Source organism: Geotrypetes seraphini, chromosome 4 (assembly GCF_902459505.1).
Source record: "Geotrypetes seraphini chromosome 4, aGeoSer1.1, whole genome shotgun sequence".
NCBI classification, from domain to species: domain Eukaryota; kingdom Metazoa; phylum Chordata; class Amphibia; order Gymnophiona; family Dermophiidae; genus Geotrypetes; species Geotrypetes seraphini.
Genome location: NC_047087.1, coordinates 206497442 through 206523993, shown reverse-complemented (window position 1 = coordinate 206523993; position 26552 = coordinate 206497442). Strand labels below are relative to the sequence as shown.

Here is a 26552-nt window from a genome sequence, read left to right as displayed (position 1 = left end):
ACTACTTTATTCTCAGTTTTGATCAGATATTGTTGCATGTCTTTCTCTTTCTGAGGTCTCTTTTAGTTTGTGAAGGCTAATCTTGTTTTCTTTACTTTTTCAGTTACTATTTTGAGAATCAAAGTTAGGGTGAGATATGGGCCTGGGACCCCCTTCTCGAGTCCACTGCACTGTCCATCAGGCTACTCCAGACACTTGCTTGCTCTTATACTAGGACTGGTCATGTTATCTACAGCTGTCATAGAGACAGATATGTACTGTTTCATACAGATCTTTGGGGGATGGGAGGGTGATAATGACCACTGGGGAAGTGGGGCTGGCATGCTTTTATAACTTCAGTGGTTATCTGGTCAGTTTGGACATCCTTTTGGCCCTTATTTGTCTTTAAAACAAGTCTAGCCCCAAACGTCCAAATTGTGCCCTGGACATTTTATAAATGTTTGATTATTGCTGCAAAAACACCAAAATCCCACCCATAACATGCCTCCAACACACCCCATTGAGATTTCAATGCGCTGTAAACAAAATGCCTAGAAAAACGTCTAGAAATGTGGTTTTGAAAAAGGTGACTTGGACATTTTGGTGAGAAAAATGTCCAAGTGCCACTTTATGCCTTTTTTTTTTTTTAACATATTTATGCTTTGAAAATGAGTCCCTTGGTGACATAAATAGCCTAATATTCTGTAGATTCTCAATTTCCCTCTTTTATTTTTGGTGCTCTACATCAGTGTTTTCCATATTTGTCCTGGAGTACCCCCTTACTAGTCATGTTTTCAGGATATCCCCAATGAATATGCATGAGATTTATTTGCCTACTCTGCCTTCCACTGTATGCATATCTTTTTCCTGCATATTCATTGTGGATATCCTGAAAACCTGACTGGAAAGGGGGTACTCCAGAATCCATGTGGGGAAAAACTGCCCTACATAACTCTAGCAATAAGTATAATGGATTAGATATTCAAAATATTGACTTTTAAGCAAATCAAGTGTTGTATTTATTAATTTATACCTTTTGTATTCTCAGGAAGAACCTTTTGTGATGGTGGCAGAAAACATTCTTGGTCAACCAAAGCGCTACAAGGGATTTTCAATTGATGTTCTCGATGCACTTGCTAAAAATCTAGGCTTTAAATATGAAATTTATCAAGCACCTGATGGGAAGTATGGACTCCAGCTTCCAAATGGTTCTTGGAATGGTATGATTGGCGAACTGATTAACAAGGTAGGCAAGATAAATATTCCCTGAGAATACATGGTATATGGTAGATATTTTTGGTCAAAAGCCAGGGATGTGAAATTTAAGCGGACACAGGCAGTCATCATCCTACATAATCCCTGGTCTTTGCCTTCCTCATAGTTTAGTAACTTTTATTTTGATACTGTCCTTCTTCTATTTAGGGATCCATTATGTCGATCCCATGCATTTTTGAACCTCATCGGTGGTTTTGTTCCACCACCTCCACCAGAAGGGCAAGACTTACTAAAACAAAACCAGACAATGTGTAATGTCTTTGGTGTACATTTACCAGCCTTCATGGAGTTTACGCTCTAAGGATAAGTCATGTCATGTTGTGCCCTCTTTGACCATGGTTAAACTTTCGAGTTTGCGTGAGGTGATGTTTTCTTTGCAAGGCCCTACATGTTGGAATGAGCTTGCTTTGGACCTCAGACAAGCCTCCAAAGTGTTACAGTTTAGAAAAAAAGCTTAAAACTGTTTTGTTTTTGCATACTTTTCCAAATTGAAGCAGTGAGTGATGTGCTAACAGTTTCTTCTCAGTCTATCAAGAGCAGGGTGAGAAAGGTTTGTTTTTTGTTCTTTTTCCTTTATTGTTTTATGTAACGTGATTAGTATGTTAATGTTGTAATTTGTATCTTTTACTCTGTGGATATTTTATTGTACTCTGCATAGAATTGCAGGCTACGCGGAATATAAATGTTTAAATAAATAAATAATAGGTTTATGGGATGCAGTCCATCTCTTGTAACCTTTTCAGTTGGGAAGCTGAGCATGAGGTTAGACCACCCTTATGCTATAGAGAAGAAGGCAAGGTCAGTTAAATCAGGTTGCACAGTACCTCTGAATAGAGAATGACACGGGGCAAAAAATTTGTCCCTTTCTCTGCCCCGTCCCCGTGAACTCAGCCCTGTCCCCGTCCCGTCCCTGCAAGCTCAGTCCTCATCCCCATCTTGTCCCCATGAGCTCGGTCCCTGTCCCCGCAACACAAATCACCGCAACACAAATCACAAGAGCAGTGCTGAAAATAAATCCACAAGAAAACAATGGAGAATATCAACTACATCAAGGCCATATAGTCAGAAATTGAAAAAAGAACCAACCTGGTGGATCTGATACAGCACAAAAAAGTGGCTTTTCTAATGACCCGTCACGCGTTTGACATACCTTTAGTCCAGTGTGGGGCACAAGGGAAGAAGAGTCCAGAGTAATTAGTTGGGTTTGGAAGGATAAGTAAATCCAAGCCCAAGTTTAGCACAGGTTTATATCTAGGTATTGTAGGTATTCTCTTGCCCCAGGTAGCTTGCAGTCTGTTTGAATCTGAAGCAGTGGAAGATAACATCATGAATTGTCCAAGATCATGTCAGTAGCAGCTGCAGGGTTGAGCTCTGGATCTTAGCCTGCTGTTCTGACTACCAAGCCACTTTCCCTTTCTTCACTAGAAGAGTGGCAAATGGTGAAGAGTTGACAGGAGTCCCCAGGTCTAGTCAGCACAAAGAATGGTGATTTTGGAAATTTAAAAAGGGTCCATCAGTATCACAGTGCAAGGCAATCTGTAAAGATGTATAAACGTGGAGGGGCATAGTCGAAAGGAACGTCTAAGTCCATTTTCATCTAAGTCTCAAGTCGTCCAAAATAAAAAACAGCTTAGGACACATTTTCGAAAAATACGTCCAAATTTTTTTTTGTTTCAAAAATTGTCTAAGTATACATCCTGCCGATCTGATCGCCCAAGCCACTAAATCGTCCATATTTATACCACATTTTCGTCCAACTTTTTGTCCAAGTCAAAAACGCCTAGAACAAGCCCTGTTGGACGTGGGAGGGGTCTGCAAAGTGATGGACTGAACACCCAGACATGGCACCTAAATAGTGGGGTACCTTACATGGCACTGCTGTGAACTTCACAAAAAGGGTGCCATGTCATCATTTCACTACAGCTCCCTTATAGGTCAAGGTGAGCCCCCCAAACCACCTCCAGAATCCTCTAGACCAGGGCTGCTCAAGTCCGGTTCTCGAGATCTACTGGCAGGCCAGGTTTTCAGGATATCCACAATAAATATGCATGAGAGAGAGATTGCATACCAAGAAGGCAGTGCAGGCAAATCTCTCTCATGCATATTCATTGTGGATATTCTGAAAACCTGGCCTGCCAGTAGATCTCGAGGACTGGACTTGGGCAGCCCTGCCCTAATCCCACTTATCTACCATCCCAATAGCTCTTATGGCTGCAGGAGCCACTTATATGCCAGTACAAAAGGGTTTTGGGGGAGAATAGGGGAGTGCACATGTTTCAATATCAATGCGGTGATTACAGGGGCTTATGAGCATGGGTCCTTCTCTCCATGGGTCCCTAACCCACCCTCAAGACGGCTTAAGACGCCTCTATGCAGCACAACTAGGCTTTCCTATGCCAGGCTGCTAAGTGATGATGTTCTGGAGGCACAATTTTCAAGTTGTGATTAATATTTTTTTTTGGGGGGGGTCGGTGATCACTGGGGTAATGTGTGAGGGTCTGTAGTTTGTGTCTGCAGTGCTTATCTGGTGACTTTAGGTGAGTTTTTGTGACTTAGACTATGTTTTAAATGGTCTAAGTCACAACGTCCAAGTTCCATCTATGCTGTGCTTTATAACTTTCGGTTATACATGCAGTACGACTAAGTCTAAGTCTGCCCACGTCCCACCCAAATCCCACCCTCGACTCTCCTCCTGAAATACCCTGTTTAGCTATGGTCGTTCAGTGGCATTGTGAAGGCGTAGGTTGTTTTTAAATTCGGCCAAAACCCGGTTTTATTATTGGCACTTTGATGTTTTTGACTGATGATCGTCCAAGTGCCGACTTAGGCTGGTTTTTGGACGTTTTTTTCTTTCAATTATAAGCCCCATACTGTATGAAAAAAAATATCTCTGAATTGAGGGGATACAAAATATTATATAATATGCAATGGTTTAAGGTTCATCTTAACAGAAGATGATAGGACTGAATCTTAGCCTGTTTGATATGCTTTATTCTTATTTATAGCTTACTTATTTATTGTGCTCTATATAAATGCTGTATTTGTTGGAGAGAAATATTGTGCTCTGTGTTCTTTCAATTGGCGTATAAGTTACTATTATTTCTCTTGCTTTTTTTGCTTAACAATCCTGCCAACTTCTCTTGGGGTTGCAGGGGAGTGGGTAGAAATGAAGGGTTTCTTATGTTGTGGTTGCTTCAAATTTGTGTTTAAATTTTATACAGTGAGATACCATAGGAATTTGAAGAACTCAGATGCCTGGTAATTGAAGAGATACGTGCAATGTTTTTAGAGAATAAAATATGATGTATCCAACTAAGAGAACAACTTTGGATATAAAAATGTGTATCTACCAAACCTGGCGGGGCGGGTTGAATGACAGCATTGAGTGGAACACTATACTATGAATAAAGTTTATTGTATGGTGATAACTTCATTTCCTATTGTAACCATATGGAGTCAATTTTATAAAAAGCAATGAATAAAGTAAAATGGTTCCTAAAGAAGGAGGGGGGAAGGTGTGTGCTATTGAATGGAGCACTGTAGAACTGATTAGCTCCCATTTGAATGGAATATGGAATATTGATTGAGATAAGTTTTGAACCTTATTGGATTGTTATTTTTCCATGTTTCCACTGTTTAGACTTTGGTTGCTTGAACATTATATTCAGTCTGAAGAATGTTACTTTTATATTGTGAACAGTGCATGGGTGATTAGAATTTATTCACGGTGTTAATTTGAGCACATATGATTTCCATCCCTATGATGGAACTGGGTGACCCTTGAATGATACTGGGTCTTCTATAACATATTGAGTACTGTACTCATAGTTGTTTCATTGATGTTGCATAATTACTCATAACACACATTGATGTGTTCTATAAATATATACAAATTTAAACAAAAAATTGTAAGCATTTAGGAACACACACTATAGACGACATCCTGACTGTACGCTGAGGTAGGCATCCTACCGTTGTCTAACCAGCCAATCGGGATGCACGTCTTCTAAAAAAACCCTGAGGCAGGCCACCTACACTATAGGTGTCTGTCGCAGATGCAGGGAAGTGCCTAGGGACACTTAAGCTAGCCCAAGGTTGGGCGTGGTTTCACCCGCAAGTTGCCTTGGGCAACCTTAAGCGACCATAGGCATCTCCCTATGGCCACAATAGGCATTTGAAATGTAGGCCAACAAAAAGCCAGTCTACTTTTCAAATAGACACGGTCACTGAGCTGATTGCCACAAAGGAATTTCCCTTCTTAATCAGCTGAGACTGTAGCAGGGAATCCGCCCCCCCCCCCCCCCTCACCTGTGAAATTTGCTGGCAGGAGAGATGCTCACTCCCTCCCGCTGCCACCCCCAAACTCCCACCTGACACTGTCTGCAGCCCTGATGCTGTCTGCAAAAGGAGTGATGCCCACTGCCTCTTGCCACCAATCCAGTCAATCCTCACAAACCCCTGACACCCCCCTCCGCCCCCCCCCCCACACACATACAATTGTCAAAAGGAATGCCTACTCTCTCCTGTGGCTGGACCCATTGATCTCCTGAACATCCGACACTCTCAAACACCCACTTGATTAGCCAGTCAGAGTCTTAGGCCACTCTCAGTGCATCCCAGAATGTTAGTTGGATGAGTTTTTTTGTTTGGAAAATGATTAATTATATATAAGGGTGGTTGAAAAGTTTAGTAAATGTTTTTAAAAATTTGACAAAATCATATTTTTATGACAGGATGGAAAAACTGAAAACTTGCTGGACAAAGTGTATAGCTCTCGAAGGAGACTATGTTGAGAAATACAACTTAATTTTCCACAGCCTCCCTATATGAACCTCTCCAGCTCTCAGACTTTTTCCTCGATGGTGTCCTCTGTCTTGATGTTCTCTGCATCCTCTGTCTTGATGTTCTCTGCATCTCTGTCTTCCTCCTCCACTGCTTGAAGTGCCTCCAATTCCAGTATTCTGCCCTCCAGGAGTCTAACTTGTTTCTTCAGGCTCTCCTGTTCTCCGCATCGAGCGCATACGTAAGACTGCCTCCCAGAGGGGAGGTAGTCATACATATGGCAGACGGTGCAGAAAACTAGGTAGCTCAACATCCTGCTTCTGTCTGCTGCTTCCATTGCTGCCCACTTGTCGGTCTGCTGTGGATATCTTCTGTGTCTGTCCTCTGTGCCTGCTGTGTACTCTGTGTCTGCCTGGCTGTGTTGTCCTCTGTGCCTGCTGTGGTCTCCTTCTGCTCTCCTTTAGCGGTGGCTTGTCCCTTCTCAAGGCCCTTCGCAAAGGCGCTCTCGATAAGGCAACCGTCTTTAACACTTGCCTTCAACGCACGCCGAATGTCTGAGCACTGTTGGCCCCACCCCTTTTAAGGGGGAGCTTTGGTGGTCGATGTCGGGGGTTAGACGGAGCTAACTCACTGATTCCCCTCGTAGTCTCCTGGCTCTTCTTCCCCTCTCCTTTTTCTTTTCTCTCCCTCTACTTCTCTCACCAACTGCTTCTTCTCGTCTGCTTGCCTGATCAATATTTTCTTTTTATTAGCTCAGTGTTTTTCAACCGCTGTTCCGCAGCACACTAGTGTGCCGCGAGATGTTGCCTGGTGTGCCGCAGGGCCGCCATCAGGGCAGTACTACCAGTCCTGCATTCAGGGGCCCGGAGCTGACAGGGGGCCCGAGGCAGGGGCGCCAGTAGCTCGCCAAGGCAAAGTGAGTCGATCACCCAGGACTCACTTTGTCTTGGCGATCTAATCTATCGAGCCGATAAGTCTTCTTCTCCCCGACGTCAATTCTGCAGTCGGAGAGGAAGTTCGGGCCAGCCAATCGCTGCCTGGCTGGGAGGAACTTCCTCTCCGATTGCAGAATTGACGTCAGGGAGAGCATGCGTCGGTGTCGGCTTTGGGGCCTGTTATCCATTGGTGGGTCCTGTTCCCCGATGGCAGCGGCAGTGGCAGTGGCTTGGGGAACGGCAGGGAGAAAGAAAGAAAGGGGGCAGGCAGTGAAACAGAAGGAAAGAAGAGAAACAGAAAAAAAGAAAGAAAGGTCATGGAGAGAGGAAGAAAAAGTTGGGGGAGGGAATGAGGTGTGGAGGAGAGAAAGCATACAGGCTGATAGAAGGGAAGAAAGATTGGATGCACAGTCAGAAGAAGAAAGTGCAACCAGAAATCACCAGACAAGGTAGGAAAAATGATTTTATTTTAAATTTAGCAAAGTGGAGGCAGTATTACCACAGTTTTCAAAGGAATTTGCCCAAATAACTTAACAGTTAACTGGGTAAATTCCCAGAGATGAAAACTTCCCTTCACTTACTATGCACAGTTCTGAATTTATATCTGCTGTCTATATTTTACAATATGGTCACCTTTTACTAAACCGCAATAGTGGTTTTTAGCGCAGGAAGCCTATGAGCGTCAAGAGCAGCGCTGGGCATTCAGCGCAGCTCCCTGCGCTAAAAACTGCTATTGTGGTTTAATAAAAAGGATGGAGGGTATATTTGTCTATTTTTGTATGCTATAAAAACCAAATACAGAGAGAGACTGAGAGCTGTTGACGAAGAGCTACGTGTGTGTCTTTCTTCGATTCCAGCCAGAATATCAGCTTTGTGTTCAGCCAAACAGGCCCAGGTTTCGCACTGAATAAAGTATTTTATAATTTTTCACTATTCTGTTTACTTAATATTTCATAATAAAGTAATTATAAAATACTTTCTTTGTGTTTATTTGATTCCTATTCAAGAGAATTACTTTATATATAGTCAATATAGGCACAGCGTTAAATTTTTTAACATTTTCTAATGGTGGTGTGCCTCGTGATTTTTTTCATGAAACAAGTGTGCCTTTGCCCAAAAAAGGTTGAAAAACACTGCTCTAGCTAAATTGAAGTCTTGGATTCAAAATAGAGGACTTGAGCTGTATTAGTCTAACATGTATATTCTTTTTGTTTGTTTTTTCTTCTTGATTTAGTTAAAGTGTAATAGGTGTTATACTTTAACAAAATTTAAGACCTTGACTAATTATGCTTTTCTGTACAAGTAATACTTGGTATTTAATTTAAAATCAATCAATCAATACTTTCAGATATGTTTATCTGTGACTCTGTTTCTGAAGGCCATGGAACTAGACATTGTACCTCTCCTTTACAAAGCCATACTAGCGTTTTTAGCACCAGCCACGATGGTAATAGCTCCGACACTCATAAGAATTATATAACCGTTGGAGCTGTTACCACCGCAACCAGCAATAAAAAAAATGCTAGCATGGTTTTCTAAAAAAAAAAAAAAAAAAAAGGTGTGTGTGGGGGGTGTATTCTCTCCCCCCCCCAAAAAAAATATATATATATATATGAACCCTTAGCTATATTTAGTCAGTGTATCTGTAACCATAAGAAACAATCTCACTAAGAAACATACCAACCTTTAATGTGACATGCAGGTACTATATGCTCTGAAATTCTGCTATTTTAATGTGAAATGCTATTATAATCTTTACAGTTGTTTCCAAGACTTTGAAGCATGGCCATTTCTTTTGCAGAGAGCAGATATTGCCATCTCAGCTATCACAATAACCCCGGAACGTGAGAGTGTGGTGGATTTTAGCAAGCGTTACTTGGATTATTCAGTAGGAATTCTCATGAAGAAGCCTGATGAGAAAATAAACATTTTCTCTCTCTTCGCTCCCTTTGATTTTGCTGTTTGGGCATGTATCGCAGCTGCTATCCCAGTGGTTGGCATTCTGATATTTATCTTGAACCGTATCCAGGCAATAAGAGCTCAGACATCTCCACAAACAAGTCCTTCAGCATCCTCTACTCTTCACAGTGCAATATGGATTGTATATGGGGCATTTGTACAACAAGGTATTATTTACTTGCATGTTTAATTCAAAAATGGTTACTATGATTGTCCACTTATTTCTATTATTACCTAATTGAGAATGACACAGGGACAAATTTGCCCCTGTACCTGCAAGAACTCAATTTCTCTGTCCCAACCCCATGAGTTTTGTCGCTGTCCCTACCTCATTCCTGTAAGCTCTGCCTTAACCACACAAGCCTTGTACACATGATTTTAAAATGTTTGAGGCTTGTGAAGATGAGGACGGAGTTTGTAGTAACGGGGCAGGGATAGGAAAACAACTCGCAGGGATGGGACGGGAAAATGAGTTTCCGCATGGACGGGGAAAAATTTGTACCTGTGTCATTCTCTATTATCTAATTCAGAAGCCAAATTAACAATCCACCTATTAAATATATGTTTTTTAAAGGGTTTATTAATCACTAAGGAAGTCTTTTACTAAAGTGTGCTATGTTTCTGCATTTAGCATGCCTTAACAACTAAAATTAAAATGTGCTAAATGCAAAGGCTGTGTGGTAGGGGGCAATTACCACACTGAAAACTTGGTTGTAATTAATGCAAATGAACTTTACACCTCCTATTGAGGTGGTGCTAAGTTAACCTATGCTAACTGCAAAAGTGACAGCGAGTGCTCAGTAAATACTTTACACTAAGGCCCGGATTCTCTATACAGCGTCAATTTTGGTGGCCACCTAAAAAGCGGCTGCTGATCATGTGTCACTCATGCAACGGTGCTATACTGTATAAGAGAATCACACCTCTGAGAAAGAAAGGTGCTGGAAATGTAGGCCAGAGTTTTCAAGGCCTACATTTCTGGTGCCTATCTTGCCGTGAAATGTAGCTACGTAGGCGCTTTATGGGGCCTAATGCCATTTCTAGCATTAGCCACCCCCCCTAGAGGTGCAATTCCAGCGCTTTTTGTTTAGGCGCCGGTAGGAAATTTAAATTCAATGTTAATTTCCATTTCAAATGGCATTTCCCAATTAACTTAGGTGCCGGTAGGGTCAGTGGTGTAGTAAGGGAGGTGCCAGAGATGGGGGGGGGAGAGGTGTGGTCTTCATAATGCTGCGACAGCACCCCTCCTCCTCACTGTGCGTGACCCTTGCCTTCTCCCATACCTTTTTGGTGCATCGGTGCTCTCTCTCTTATGTCACTTCCGAGACCCTCGCCTAGAAAGTGACATCAAAGGACGAGCCGACACTGATGTGGGCAGCATGCTGCTCATGCCAGAGAAGTTTAAAAGGTATGGGGAAAGGGAAGGGGGCGTGTGCATGGCAAGGGGCCCCGCCGCTCTGGGTGCTGTTCACCCTTACTACGCCACTGGGTAAGGCACCAAAGTTTAAGCGCCTTTTATAAATTTCCCTCCATGGGCTCCTTTTACAAAGCCGCAATAGTGATTCCCCCACAGAAAATGCACCCTTATGGGGTTAATATGCAAATTAGTATTCTTTAACTGCCATGTCACAGTGGTAACAGTTGGTGCATTTGTGCAGAAGCAGTTAACACATGCTCTATTGTGCTTAGTGCACTTTAGTATTGACAGTCATAAGCAATTCTTTAGTCCAAACTGTACTTGAAACAAATCATATGAACTCCCAATCTTTAATAAAATGTATACTGGAATAATAATTATGTATTCATTAAAGAAAAAAAGTGGTTGTGTGTTCGCAAGGGAGACCACTGAAAATTAGCATGAGGGAAACTTAAAACCCTTAAATTTTGACGCCTCAAGTTCTCAGTATTTTCCAAATTTCTACATATCAAAACTTTGTCTTTAATCAATGATGATACATCTGACTTATTCGACTCAGTCTTCCTTTCAACTTCAGTCAGTCTCTGTTGAAATTCAACAGCAGTCTTTTCCTGCCTTGGAGACAAGTCAGACACATTTATTACCAAAGCAGAAATTTCAGACAAACATTTTGTAAGAGCAGTGTCCACCTTTTCCATGTACATTTAATACTGAGAGTGTCTTTCTAATGTTGATACTTTAAATGTGAATGGCCTCATAAAGTGTGAAGCAACGTCATAAAATGTAATTTATGGAAAATACTTTAAAATATTTGCCTAAGGGCCTGGTTGCCCTGGGTAGGCCTGCTCTTGTTATCAGAAGCTAAGCAGGGGCAGGTCTGCCTAGTATCTGGATGGGTGACCACTGGGCAACACCAGGTGCTGAAGGCTTCAGGGCCCCATGTTGGGTAGCAGCAACATAGTGGAGCCACTGCAGAGGAGAAGGCAATGTTAAACCACTCTTGTACTCTGCCATGAAACATCATAGGGTGAATTCCTCACTCTGAGTTCAGCAATGGATCAGCACAAAATGCAAAATACCAGATTTCAGGCATTTTGCTGACAATTCTATAAATTGGTGCCTCATTTTAGGTGCACCAAGGGGCATGCTTAACACCAATTCTATAACTTAGGGGCTAATTTCAACTGTTATCGAATATTTGCACAAAGCTATATCAGCATGCAAAAAGTTAAGTGTGCCTACCTACAACAGGTCAATGATTGAAGTCAGTGGATGCACCTAAGTGCACCATGAAATGAGAGCAACTGAGAGTATTCTGTAAGTTCTGTGTGTTGCTTGGTTGAAACGTTCATGCTCCATCTACCTTTACTTCCCCCCTGTACAGTTATGCACTAAGAGGTCCTTTTATTAAACTGTGGCAAAAACTGGCCTTGGCATTCTTACTTGGGTCTTTCCCACATACTAAGGTCATTTTTACTGCAGCTGTAAAATGGATGGCATAGGTAATATTCAGAAATTTTTAAAAAAACAAACAAACATAAATTAAATAAGGTGATACTTTTATTTTTATTGGATCAACTAAATGCATTTTTTGATTAGCTTTCAAAGATAGCCCTTCTTCTATAGATTAGAAATAAGCAAATATTACCAAAATCAGAATATACCTTGCATAAGTGAAACACAAAAGCATTCCAATGGGGCATTATCATAAGAAGAGGGGAGGGATGGGTAAGGTGATAAAACAGGTAGAGCTGGGTGGGTGATGGACAGAGAGATATGGATTGATGATAAGGCGATAAAGCAGTATAATCTTATGGTTTATAATGCAATAGAAAACAAAGATCAGAAAGATCTGTCTGGTGGGTGTCAAAATGTTATATCATTTTCGTTTTGAAAGGTCTTGTATTCCTGGATTGTCTTAAAATGTCTTTTTAGTATTCTCATCATAAAATCATTGATGCAGTGTTCTGGGTGTCTGAAGTGTTTTCCAACAGAGCATTGCGATGTTTAACATGATAGGGCTGATTCTATAAATGGCGCCTAAATCGGCCGGCATCTAAAAAGCGCTGGCTGCGTGTTAATCACACTTAGGGCGCCATTTACAGAATCGTGGCTAGCGGTGTCTATGTAAAAACCTAGGTGCTTGAAATGTAGGTGAGGGTTTTAAAGGCCTACATTTCAGGCGCCTGTTTTTGGAGAACCACGCTTAGCGGTGCCTAAGTCACGTTCCGCCCCTAAAAATGCCCACTTAGGCATTAGGCGCTGGCAAGCACCATGCAATAGGTGCCTATCTTTTATAGAATTGTATAGCTGCCTATCACCCAATTATTATTATTATTTTTTTTTAAGCAATTACTGAGCCTATTAAGAGTATTTTGCCAATTAAAATAGGTGCCAAGAGGTGCCCTTTATAGAATCAGCCCTAATATCTTTACACTTTTTGCATTGAATCATTAGAAGATGAGCATGTGAAGGATCCTCATAAGCTGAATGTTTTTACCACTTGAGTGACTGTGAGATTTTGTGAAATTTGTTTGCAGCTAGTTATATTGCAGGGACATGTGACTTTCTCTTTTTTTTGTGAGCTTCTGTTGGGAGTTTCCTTTTTACTAGTTTTTGTTTTCAGATTAGGTGGCTGTCAGAAGTCCGTCATAGGTGTAGCTGGAAATATTTCTTTCAGTAGTTCATCTTCCTGGAGTATTGGCTGTAGATTTTTTTAAAAAAATAATTTTTCCAGCTCTGGGTTGTATGTTACTACCAGGGGAACTCTCTCTGTGGTTTTCTTATCTTTGTGCTGCAATAGGTTTTCCCTGGGTGTTTGAAGAGAGGAGGCTATATTCCTGAAGATTATTTGGGGGTTGTGTCCTTTTTGTTTGAAGGATACCGTTGGGGCTTTGAGCAGTTTATCTGTCTCTTAGGTCAGAGCAGATATGATGGCACTGTGTGACTTGGCTTTGAATAATGGATTTTTTTTGAGAGGTGGAAGTTGGAGTTATGGAGATAGCTGTATCTATCTGTAGGGTTCCTGTATATAGATGTTTGCATATAGCCATTGTTGATGAAAACTATGGTGTCTGGAAATCTGATTTTTTTTCTGAGTAGTAGTCAATTTTGAATTTGATTTTAAGATGGTATGCATTGAAAGAACTGGGAAAAGTGTTTGAGTCTCTTCTCCCTCAATCCAAATCATAAAATTGCTATCAATATTCTGGTAGTATTTCAGGGGTTTAGTCTGAGATGTATCCAGAAATGTCTCTTCCAGTTCTACAATGAAGAGGTTTGCATATTGTGGTGCCATCCTTGTGCCCATAGCAGTGCCCATGATTTACAGATAGATGTCATTGTTCAAGCTTAAATAGTTGTGAGTTAGGTGGCGTTTCTTCAAGGACACTATTTTTGCAATTCTGTATTTAAGATGTGTTTAATATGTTTGTGTATTATAAGGTGTGAAATTGTTTGGATAGAGATTGTATAACATATAATATATGTATATAATGAATGTTTTCTAATGAATTGATTGAATAGCTTCTACATTTAAAAAAATTACCATATGAGCACTTAGGACTAAATTCAATAAATGGTCCCCAAATTTGGGCACTGAAAAAAATGCATATTAAACACAATTCTATAAATAGTTCTCTAGGTTGGATATTGTTTATACAATAGTCATACTCTCATACACTTGGACTTCAGAGTGGGGGGGGAACCTTTTTTTCATAATTTGGCAACACAAGCAAGACAAAAAACAGTTGCACTTGAGTTCCTAAATAATTATTTCCCTTTTTCTGCCAGTAGGGTTTAAAACCCTTAACACTCTTTCAGGCAAAACTTCTCAAAAAGATTCAAACTTAGATTAAACAATTACTCAATCCCTATTTTTAACTCTTCAGGTTTCCCTAGCAGTTATGACTCCAAATAATTCAATTTCTTATTTTTGTCCCTGCAAGTAGAGATGCTACAGCCCCCTTAAAATAATTTTTATCTCTATTAAAGAAATGGAAAAATGAGCTGAAACTGGCCAACAAAAGTTCAACTTTTAAATTTTCTTTGTTCACTCTACTCTCTTTCAAAACTGCCCCACGACAGCACCTTGTGGACAATTCCTTATCTCAATCTTCCTACCTGCAGGAAAATTTAGGAAAATCACTCTCAAAAATTCCTTTCTCTCACTGAAAACACACCTGAAATTCTCACTTTTTACCCCAAATATTCACTCACACACAGCAGCTCTTAATGACTCTTTCTCTCTCCTTCTTTGTGTCCTTTACTCTCCACCAACTGACTTTGGAATAAACACACGTCTAGGGTAAGTCAACCATTCAGGAGAGAGCTTATACCCAGATTCAAACACTTAGACATTCTAAGCACTATTTTTTTAATTTTATTTTTTTTTGTTTAATTCTTTATTGATTTTCAAATTTTGACAGTGCAATACAGCTATATTAAACATGAACATTATTCAAAACGCACTTAAAATACACAAAATTAATACATTACCAATCCTTTTCTCCCTCCCTTCCTCACATAACTATTACACTGCATATGCATATATTATTGCAATATTATAGATAAATACCTTTAGCAATCCCAAATACCTTCCCCTCCCCCCTACCCCACCCCGCCTGGATGTGTAAGGAATCTGTAAAAAGGGAGATACCTGACATTCATTGCAATTCAACATATGCAGTCAATGGGCTCCACACCTTATTGAATATCATACTAGACCCCAAACACTCCGCATTCATTCTCTCATATTTTAAAAAAATGCTTTTAAGACCTTTGTTTTGGGCTTAAAACACCTCTGTTCAGGTCTCCAGCATGTGCTAACCTGAATTCAACTGAAATCCCCACTCTTAGGGACCCCCAAATTTCAAAACGGGACCCTTTTAAACTCCAGGGCTTTGTAAAAAAATTGGAGCCAATTCAATACCATGGTCCCTATAAGCAACCTCTCAGGACCTTAAAACTACTTTCCACAGATTTTTAACATCAGGGGCTATTTTATTAATGATTAATTACAACATGTGTTGATGCAGGTCTTCTTAGACTGCATTGCAGATGTGTGGAAATTTGCATCATTTCAGGCGGCAATGAGTTTTCTGTGTCCCTCTTTTCCTCACAGCACTCTCTGGGGCTCTGTTAATGAAATTATGAGTAAAACATGCATGCATGATTGGCATGAAGGTGCCCATTGTACCACCAATGAGATTAGGGTAACCATATTTTTCTCTGGGAACCCCGGACACGACCCTACCCCGTTCCACCTCCATCCCCATCCTGTTCTTTGCCAGCTCTGCCCCTAGCCTCACCACCACAAAGCCTCATCTCTTCTTCTGGACGGCCTGGAGCATGCGCAGATGTGTGCGACATCATCTGCGCATGCTCAGAGGCCCTCCAGATACTGCTGGAGCTTGTTGAGGCTTTCCAAAACCCAGACAAATGCCAGGTTTTGGAAAGTCCATCCAGGAGCCCAGACAGTCCTTTAAAAAGAGGACATATCTGGGTGTTCCCGGATATCTGGTAACCCTAAAAGGGATCCCCACACTTTGGGCCTTCTCTGTCCTGGACCACTTTAAATTATTTTAAACATTAATAAATTTTGAGGTGCTTGGGCCCAAACTCCCTCTTGGGATTACCTCCTGTTTTGGGGCTGATTCAAGCCCCCATATGTGCACCATGAATAATTGCGCATGCATGGATGTAATCAAACATGGCCTCAAGCTCCAATGGAGCTGAAGCCTTGCCTTCCACCTGCTCCACCAGAAATGGGACTTTCATGGCTTACAACCACGTCTGGGCCTGAGCTCTCCTCCAACTTCTCTTCCTGGCCCTCTCCCTTCTTCAAGCGACCCAATAGGCCACAGTTTATTTGCAGATCTGCACGAATGCCATATCCATTGCTAGACCCACAAATGGGTCCCGGACTGCTCCCAGGGATCTGCACACACACCCCTCCCCAGGTAATGTTTTATATTTTTACCACTCTGGTTACACTTACATTACCACTGGTCTAATCAGTTTAATTTTGTTTTATTAGTAATTCTAATTTGAAGAGGATTCATCAAACATTTGATCTGGATCACAAGAGGGTCATTCAGAAACGTCATTTTTTGCAGATTCTTGTTCATGTTAAGGACTTGTGGATTTGGGGCTCCTTTTTAAAGAATTTTAATGGTGCAGCCTTGTGGTTCTGAGCTATTTTCTGATACATCCATGGAGTTTGGGAATTTATTTTAAAAAGATAAGGTGCATGGCGGAATGGCCACCTTATTGTAGACTGGTACAATATTTTTTAATTTGGGGGGAATGTTTGGCTAACCAGGTAGTTGCTTGTACAGTTTTCTGAGTCTTGTCACATCTGGTCAGGTAGAACTAATGTTTCAGCCATCATGCTGTGGCTTTCTTCAGGGTCTGCTATGAGGTCTGCAGTTTGTCTTTATATATACTGGGTCCTCAAACTCGATTGGTTGGGGCTTGAGGTAAATTAGGCAGGAAAGCCCATTGGTCACCAATTTGAATTTTGGTGGGAAAGTTCATTGGTCAAAAATTTGAATTTTGATGGATAAATCAGTTGGTCTCTTTTTCCCTTAGAATGAATGGAAATCTTGGTTCTACCTGACCAGACTAGGCAAGACCCCAAAAACAGCACAAGTTTGATGCCAGCCGTGGAAGCCTAAGAGAACATATAACCCAATCCTGTGGAAGTTCCTCCTTTAGCCTTGATGCCATTGGGAGTAAAAATCGAATTGTTTGGCATGGTCTGGAATGAGTTGCTGCCATTACTGCTTCAAGCAAAATACTTTTCAATGTTTTGGTTTTCCATACTACATATTCTCTGCTGCTTAGGAAGGCATGGACCCAGATGAGTACTGGGCCTCCTATGACAATCTCACTGAGTCTTGATAGGAAAAGATCATGATCTAAGGAGTCAAATGTAGCTGAAATGTTGAACTGGAGTCAGATGGCCTGTTGTCCTTTGCTTAGAGTTTGCTTGGCGATGGTAGTGAGGGTGAGGAGTAGAAGTTCTGAGTTGTGTTGAGCTCTGAATCCGTATTGTGTTGGGTAGAGATAAGAGTGCTGTTGAATGTATTTGTTGAGTTGTTTGCAGACTAGGATTTCTATCAACTTTGTTAGAATAGGAATGTCTGCAATTGGTCTATAGTTGGATGGTAACTCAGAGTCTGTACTAGAGAATGACACAGTTGCCTGGTGGCTAGTACATAGTCACACTGCACACATTAAGCACCACACAGCTGTCATAAACACTGTGACACACAGCGATGCCACATACCTGACAATAGCACCTCTTCTGGCCAACCTTTCCACAATGTACAGGCCACCATGCCACACTCCCATCAGCTCCCAAGACCCAAACAGTTATAAGATTGTGAGAGCATCTGGGGGATGCCTGTCAAAGAGTCTACTCTCTTATAATCCCTCAATATAGAACCTCTGGGTTCTATATTGAGTGAAGTGTCTTAAGGGTCTAAACATCACCCCAAATTCCCTATGTGCTACCACAAATATGTTACTCATTGGTTGAATGTACCTGCAGCAGGGAAAATCTTCTCATAATGCACACAGCGTTGGTCCAAATAGCACCTACCAGCTGCATGAATCTAGGCCTAGGGGATACCCCAGCAACTTATCTAGCCTGTTTTTAGGGCTGTCCTGAAATTGTGCTAGGGGATGTGTTGCACACATATTTGCATCAACACTGGAAGGAAGCTTGTGCCATCTCCCCCAATATCTTACAGAATCTTTGGCATCACAAGAGATGTAGAGGCTCTCAAAAGTTGTTGCAAGGCCATTTGAAGGACCAGCCCCTTCTTCTTGGTGTGCATCAGGCATCAGCTAAAACTGGAGAGGTATGTCCCCTCAAAACACACCCCCTCATTGCCTTCATTAGTTCTGACACACTACCTACTCTCACCTCATGCTGCTCTGTATCCACATCTGAATTGTGACGGGTCAGCCATATAGTCAATCACTTCTCCTTGCCTGCAGTTAGAGTAACAAGCCACATCATACTAAGATGTTATCATGTACATGGCCACTTCTCAGATAAGTTGCTACACAGAAGATGATATCAGCCTCACTCAGTGGCCATTCACTACCAAATAGCTAATTATGTCCCATACATAGCATACACATGATCACAGGCCAGCTCACATGAACATCAACTTGAACAGGCAGTGGTTCCTTAAAAATTGCCATGATCTGTTCCAAGTAGGCTCTGGGTATGTGGCAAGGCACATGTAATGGTAGGAGCTGGAAAATAGATGTATCATGGCCATGAGCCTTATGAAATCACACTGAAACTTTCAGAGGTATACAGCTGGCCTCTGCCACTGGTACCTGGGACATAGGCTACCAGTCTGGGGGCTCGGATCACAGAGAACAGATATGTGACTGATGATGTAGCATGTCCCAAAAGAGAACAAAAACATTACATTCCCAAGAAGAGTCAATGTAATGTAATGTAATGTAATGTAATTTATTTCTTATATACGTTGGTATCCCGAAACTTGTTGTGCTGATGTATGTAGGCAGCACTGACTGAAAGCAAAAGCATAACTGGAATCCCTGGGAGGCACAGATCAGAACCTATGAGTGGTGGATTGGGGAGGTATGAGGACAAATGCAGTCAGAAGGCTAAATCATCATAACCAGGATTTCACTCTCTTAACATGCTATCCTAAAGACTAACTTGAGTTATTTCCTCCCACAGCTGAGATGAAGGTGGGGGAGGAGAGAAAAAACAGGAGGAAAGTTTTTCCACAGGAACTGAAAAAGGAAGATGAATATCTTGAAAGTTAAGGAGCTGCCTCTTCTGCATCATAACACCAAGCCACTGAAGGTTTTCCAGAGGGGCATCATAGACAACTAGGCCCTACCTCTGGAACTTATAGAGAAAGACAAGGAGGGGAAGGAGAAGGATGATAAAGAGGAGGCATGAGTGAGGAGAGCTAAAGCCCATACCAACAACACAAGGACAAGTAGGAAAGCCTGGTGGACATCAGCTGCAGGGCCTAACACAAAGACATGCTGTGCCATGTATGCCCTTGCAGCTCCTCATGAACCTGGAAGCCCCTAATCCATTGTGGTTGCATTAAGTCTAGCAGTATTTTCAATCCCTCCAAAAGGATTACTGCTAGTCTTCATGTACATCTACCACATAGCCCTCGGTGGATCTATGATGAGGGCCGAGATACATGCCGTCATAGAGGTTGTGAGGTAGCTAGGGACACTTATTTCTGGTCCTCCATCCCAATTCCCCCACACACATTCCTAAGAGTATCTATGCAGCTGGGTGTAGCTCCTATAAACCCTCCAAATTATGCAACCTATGTGCATGCAGTACAGAACATCCTCTTCTAATGAGAATGTATAGATGTGCAACTCCTATATCTCATGTTTATGATGTACCAAGTGGAACAATGTACAGTCCATATGTCAGGTCTGACATGTATTACTTATTTGCAAATAAACAATAGTTTCACTTTTATGCTAAAATGCGAAGATACACGTTTCATTGTTTGTACATAGATATTGAGTAGTCTCTCAATTTCTCTTCCACATCCCCCCATCCCGTGTATACCTATCCATATGTTGCAGATTTTCCTTCATCAAACAGCTAAAGCTATGTGTAAAACCTTAAAATCATGTTCCTTCCCTCCCTCATATGTACCTATCCATATGCAGCAGTACAACCCCTCTCCAATCAGATATAACTACGAACAAATGGTTAAAATCACCTCCCTCCCCAATATTCCCATGCCTACCCCCAACTAATAAGACAGCATTATGAAGACATTGCCAAGTTGACTTGTACTGCAATCAGATGTCATTCAGAGATCCTCTGCTATACCCCCTCATGTGTAGTCTGAAGGAATATTGATCACGGCTGAAAAGATAGGTCAGTTCTAGGCAGACTTCTATGGTCTGTGCCCTGAAAATGGCAAGGACAAATTAAGTATGTGAAGTATCACATCAAGCGCTATGAGTTTATCTTGTTGGGCAGACTGGACAGGCAGTGGCGCAGTAAGGGGTGGGGGTGATGGGGAGGCGGACCGCCCTGAGCGCCAACTTGGAGGGGGCACTGGCTAAGAATAATAAATACCAGACAAGATACAATCTTTGCTGTTACCGCGCCCAGAATATGGAACTCTTTACCAGCATTTATTAAGGAAGAAAAATCGCTAAGTAAATTTAAAAGACTGTTAAAATGCTGGCTGTATAATGAAGCCTTTGAGACATAATCATCGCCGGATTTTCTCTTGTCCCTGCACATTGCAGAAATTTCCGGTTCCTTTGTTCCAGGCCTTGAGAAATTAAATACTATTAGTTTCCTTTTTCTTATTAATTTTTATTTTTAAAGTTCCTGTTTTGTGACTCATTTGCTGTCATGGGTTTCTAGTGTTGTTTTCTATGCCAGCTCTGTTGTTCTGCTTGTTCTGATCCTGGTTGTATGTTCCTTTTGCAATTGCTAATAAAGACAATTTAAAAAAAAAAAATTCATACTCTCCCATTGTTCTTGCCTTTCATATTCTCTTTACTATGCTTATTGTCGTTCCCCCAGCTTCCGTTATGTATAAGTCTGTAATGTCCATGTGTTTGTTGTCGTTAATAATTGAGACCCCATTTTTAACTGTAAATCGCTTTGAATTTATGATATTGCGATATATCAGAATTTTAATAAAACTTGAAACTCTCTGTCTCCCCCCCCCCCCCCCAGCGTACCTCTTGAAATATTCACCAGCATGCGCAGCATTTTCCATCAACTGCTCGCGCTGGCCTCGGCTCCCTTCTGACGTTACTTCCTGGCCCTGTTGGCCCTCCCCTCCTCCAAATGTACCTCATGCAGCAGAGCCTCCACCGCCCACAGGTTCTGGAAATTCATGCCAGCAACTACCAATACCCAGAGAGTTCTCCCCCTCCCCAACTAACACCCAGGTTGGTTCACAATGCAGCAGCAGACACTGATAGACTCAACAGTCATCACCTCACTTGTGCACACATGCAGACACAGACTGTACGTAGGGCTAGATACTGAGAGGTAGCAGTGCAGATGTATGCAGAGAGGGACTCATTTGGGGCAGGAGCAGGGAAGGATGTGGAGAGGGGCTCAAGGTACATATGGGAAAAGGTGGCAAGGGAGATTTTTTTTGGGGGGAGAGAGAGATAGACTCTAGAAAGATTATAGTACAGATGGAACCGACAGGTGAAAAATAGACAGACCCAGTGGACAGAGATGGCAGTCAGGCTCACAGACTCATATATCAGTTCTCCTCTAGTCATTGCCAATACAAGCAATCTCAAAGACATGAAGCAGTGACACTTATTTGTCCTTTATAGCAGTTGTATTCCAGATATTTTTCTTGTGTTCCATGTACATCAACATGCTACCTAGAACTGCTGATGTCAAGAATGCTGCACCACCCATGATATGCCCCTGAAACACCCCCAACATGCCCTAGACCACTGTTTCTCAACTCGGACCTGGAGTACCCCCTTGCCAATCAGGTTTTCAGGATATCCACAATGAATATGCATGAAAGAAATTTGCGTATAATGGAGGCAGTGTATGCAAATCAAGTTCATGCATATTCATTGTGGATATCCCAAAAACCCGACTTTCAAGGGAGTACTCCAGGCCTGAGTTGAGAAACACTGCCCTAGACAACACATTCAAAATTTTCTCCAGCTTAGTCTAAAATTGTGCTTCAGGCATTTCAGAGATTTGGATGATGTGCTGGGATATCCACGTTTAAAACATGAGTAGTGCTTCTGAAATGACCATAATTAACAGTAGCAAATGATGCTTGGTGGAAATAAAAAAAACCAAAAACCAAGATGAACAACAGATGAGAATAATTCTGAAAGGCAGGGACATGGCAGAAGTTGTGCTGTTTCTACCAAACATTGGAACAAAATGAAAGATGACTTACAGGTTAATGAATCTGATATCATTGAATTAATGCAATTAATTCTACAAGAAAGGGCTATGGAATATCATAATTTTAGTTGATTACAGGATATTTAATGCCAAGAATTCACTAGAAGATTAATTCTTAGTGCTGATAGTTTTCAGATTCAGTAAAATATACAAATTAGCCAAACTCTGTGAGCCTTGTAGTTATCACCATCAATTTATACACTGGAGAAGGGGGGCTAGTAAAATTAGCAAGAAAGTCCTGTTTTGAAAAAAGTCAGTTAATCCTTGCTGGTGATGATCGAATTTGGATTGTGGTTTATTACTTGCCTTTTCCATACCAAAACATGTTTAAGGTGAGTTATATTGAGGTATATTATTTATTTTCCTGCTGAAACAGGCTCAGTCTGTTGTACCTGAGGCCATTGAAGGTTACGTGTCTTACCAAAGGTCACAGTGTGCGCCTGTGGGAGAAAATTTGAACCCTGGTTTTCCTGGCTCCTAACTGCATTAACTACTTTATGACATTGCATACGCTCCAAGAATAACCCATATTACTTTTCATTCAGCTGTTTCAAAATGCTATTGCTTCCAAGGGTTCAGGAAAATTTGCTAAAGAGCAATTAAAGAACGCACACAAAAAAAAAGAATGACGATAATGGTTGTTGTGTTTAGGTGCCATTGGCTTGTGTTCGAGTCCTAGCGACTTGATGAATTACAGATCTAAAAAAGAAATTGGCTTTATGCTAGTCCGGTAAGGTCCTCCCAAAACAAAAAAATTGACCCTGAGATATCCACAGAGAAGAAAATCCAGAAGAAACAAAGAAACACTGTGGATTGACGATGTTCCTGAAATGGACTTTATTGAAAATTTAAAAGTTCCACAAGTCAAAGTAAGCAATCCATATAAAAACCTTGAGGAGTTCCACGTAATTGCACGTTTTGATTATTTTTTCCACATATCTACTACCTTAGGACTATCAGGGACTCCTGAAGAAGACTATCTTGTCAAAACATGGACCGTGTTGGAAACCAAGCTTTTGGCAGATTAGGTCCTCAAGGTTTTTATGTGGATTATTTTTATGTGGATTGCTTACTTTGACTTGCGGAACTTTTAAATTTCCAATAAAGTCCATTTCAGGAACATCATCAATCCAGTGTTTCTTGGTTTCTTCCGGTAAGATCCTCCAACATCATCCCCATGATGAGACATAAGCAATAAAGGTATTGGATGAGTATTACTATTGGTTGTTAGAAAACTGGAACTATAGAGCAGAGGTCAAATTCTAGTGTATCTTGTATTGTGACATGTGAGCTTTAGCTGTGATTATACCTATGATCATAAACTCTTAAAAGAGTTCAACACATACAATTTTATTAATAGGTGGTGAATCAACTACAAATTCTGTAGCCATGCGAATTGTGATGGGGAGTTGGTGGCTCTTTACCCTTATTGTGTGTTCATCCTACACAGCAAATCTAGCGGCATTTCTTACAGTATCCAGAATGGACAACCCTATAAGGTAAGGATGTTTTTCACAACTACTTCATCATTAAGGATGCAGCCTTATACATTTTACTTTATATTCCGGAATAAAATATTGATTGGGTTCTAAGAATGTGATTTTATAAGCCATCTCAGCAATTCTAGCATTCTCTAGAAATTGCATCATATAATATAGTTTTATAGAGGAATTGTACAAAGAAACAAACATAAAGCAGCACATAATCAAAATTCAGACAGTTGAAAATCCAAGACTTCACCTGAACAAGCTTGGTAATAGATGAGAGTACTATGATAGAACTAGCCATATGGGAGATACTTTTATTAAAGTAATTCCTGCATACATTTTACTATATATAGTACATACCTAAATGACCACTTATATACTACTGACAAGTGTAAAAGTTTATGCCATATGATGGCATACATAAGAGCTGTATTTGCTGGAGCATGGGCAGAATTAGCATGTATGCACATAGATTGTGAAATGCTATATAGAAACATAGAAATACTTTATGGAAACATAGTAAAAGGACCCCAAAATTGCAGATAGTGTAGGTGCACAACTCTATCTGCTGTGTACCATGGCACACTAGTATACCCCAAGATGCTTGCAAGGAAGAGAGGTACCAGCTGACTGCTTATTTATTTATTTAATTTTCTATACCGTTCTCCCAGGGGAGCTCAGACCGGTTTACATGCATTTATTCAGGTACTCAAGCAGTTCTCCCTGTCTGTCCCGGCGGGCTCACAATCTAGCTAACATACCTGGGGCAATGGGAGGGGGGGGGGGGAGTGATTAAGTGACTTGACCAGCATCACAAGGAGCAGCGTGGGTTTGAACCTACAACCTCATGGTGCTGAGGCTGTAGCTTTAACCACTGCGCCACACTCTGCAGCACATCCTGTATTCAGTCAGCCAGTGCCTGCACCTCTCCTTCTCACCAGTGCCTCTGCTCCTTCCTTCCACCTCTCCTTCAACAGCAGCACCAAACACACACATACACACACACTGGCAGTAATAGGAGGCTCAGGGCCACAGCTGGAGGACATCCTTGCATGCACGGATGTCGACACAATGCGTGACATCACGTCGATGTCTGCACATTTCTGGGTGCCCTCCACCTGCAGGCCCAAAATTAGTGTGCCAGCAGCTTAAAATGTTTGCGACACACTGTGCTAACATGTTTTTATAAAATACCAGCACAACTCCTGCAGAAACCACAGGTAAAGGAATCTGTGCATATTTTTGCCTGCTCAGTAGTAACTGTAAACGTACATGAAAGAAGTACATGTGTATGTGTGTGTTATATGAAACAGGTCTTACAGTGAAAGAAAATACTCAGTATATAACTGTGTACGTGTTTTCCCCTTGCTGTTCCTAATAGTACTTCGGGGTCCAATAAGAGTGAGCTATTGGTGGGTTTTATCCAAATGGATTTTTTTCCAGCATTTGGTTTTCATTTAGCCATCTGCAGACCTGAGCTCTCTAGACTGTTCTTTTGACCTGCTGTTATTTCATGTGTACCTCCTGCACCTGCTTTAGTACAGGAGGTACTCAGACTTTCTGGCACTAGACCAAACCAAAGGACTGGAGTACTTTCTGGTAATTTCTAGAAGGGTGTGACTTGTGGCAGTAGTGTACTCCGCCGAAGGTTTAAACTCTGACTTTGCTACCCAAATTTTGTCTTTGGAACAGTAGCGTAGCCAGCCAGCCAATTCTGGTCGTGCCTGAGCCCAAAGTGAACAAGTCCACCCTTGAGGAGTATGATTGCATCTGCGCAAATGTGCCATCATGCCCTTTCTGTCCCCACCTTCGAAGCTGGGGCTGTGGCAGTGGTGACTCACTCTTTGTCGGAGGTAAAGCGTTGACCTGCACAGAGGTACAGCCCCGCTGCAGCCTGGCCCTGGTGACAATACATCCTCACACTGTGAGAGAGACTGGGCAGGCTTGAGCTGAGATTGGGCGGGCAGGGCCCCCTCAGGCTCGCCAGAAGATATGCCCCTGCTTTGGAACCTCTCCCTCCACTGACTGTATCTGAGAAGGAAGACTCCCATTTCTGCAGTGGCTGCAGCTGACTTCTGTGAGGGAAAGAATATGCCAGTTTGTTCTTACCCAACCGTTTAGACAGTTTTTGCCCTTGCAAGTGCAAGGATTCAAGGACTGGGGCAAGTGGTAGATCTGAAGATGTTGATGGCTTGCTGGCATAAAGAGATGTGGGGATCCTTTCCACCCCGTTTAGTCTCTCAAGAGAAGGAGCAAGGAGGGTCTGCCATATCACCCAGGCAGCCCATACGCAATGTCTATGGGACACTACATCCATGGCAGAGTAGAGAAAAGTGCTGAATAAAGAAACATATTTTATTGTATCAGGCTACCAGAGAGCTAAGGTGTGATATTTGAGGTAATCGTCTATCTTGTCAAATAGCAAGATTTTATTGAGCTGAAATCACTACCAGTTTTGAATACCATCAGCCTTTTCTGTGTAGCCTTGATATTTGAGGATTGTGAGCAGGAGGAATTTAGAAGCACAGAACTCTGGAACAACCTCACATCCCCGCTCAGAAATTCAAACTCCCTCCAATTCTTCCGCAAACACCTGAAAACTTGGCTCTTTTCAAAAATCTAACACCTCCTGCTCTCTAGGACCTTTGTCCCTCTCTTTCTTCTTGTTCCTTTCCTATAACCCTTCATTGGAGTTCCTTTCTTCCTAACTCTGTAACCGTGCCGAGCTCTACGCTTGTGGAGATGGCGCGGTATACAAA

At 41.6% G+C, this 26552-nt stretch overlaps 1 protein-coding gene across 8 annotated transcripts in view; it reads left to right on the top strand.

Moving 5' to 3' along the window:
- Nucleotides 1-26552, top strand: part of GRID1 (glutamate ionotropic receptor delta type subunit 1) — a 1864061-nt gene that overhangs the window by 1583577 nt on the left and 253932 nt on the right. For all 8 annotated transcript variants that reach the window (XM_033941939.1, XM_033941936.1, XM_033941932.1 and 5 more), the window contains 3 exons: nt 1028-1225; nt 8773-9097; nt 23667-23805. In XM_033941939.1, the coding sequence (XP_033797830.1) occupies nt 1028-1225; nt 8773-9097; nt 23667-23805 (662 nt within the window). The remainder of the gene's footprint in view (nt 1-1027; nt 1226-8772; nt 9098-23666; nt 23806-26552) is intronic.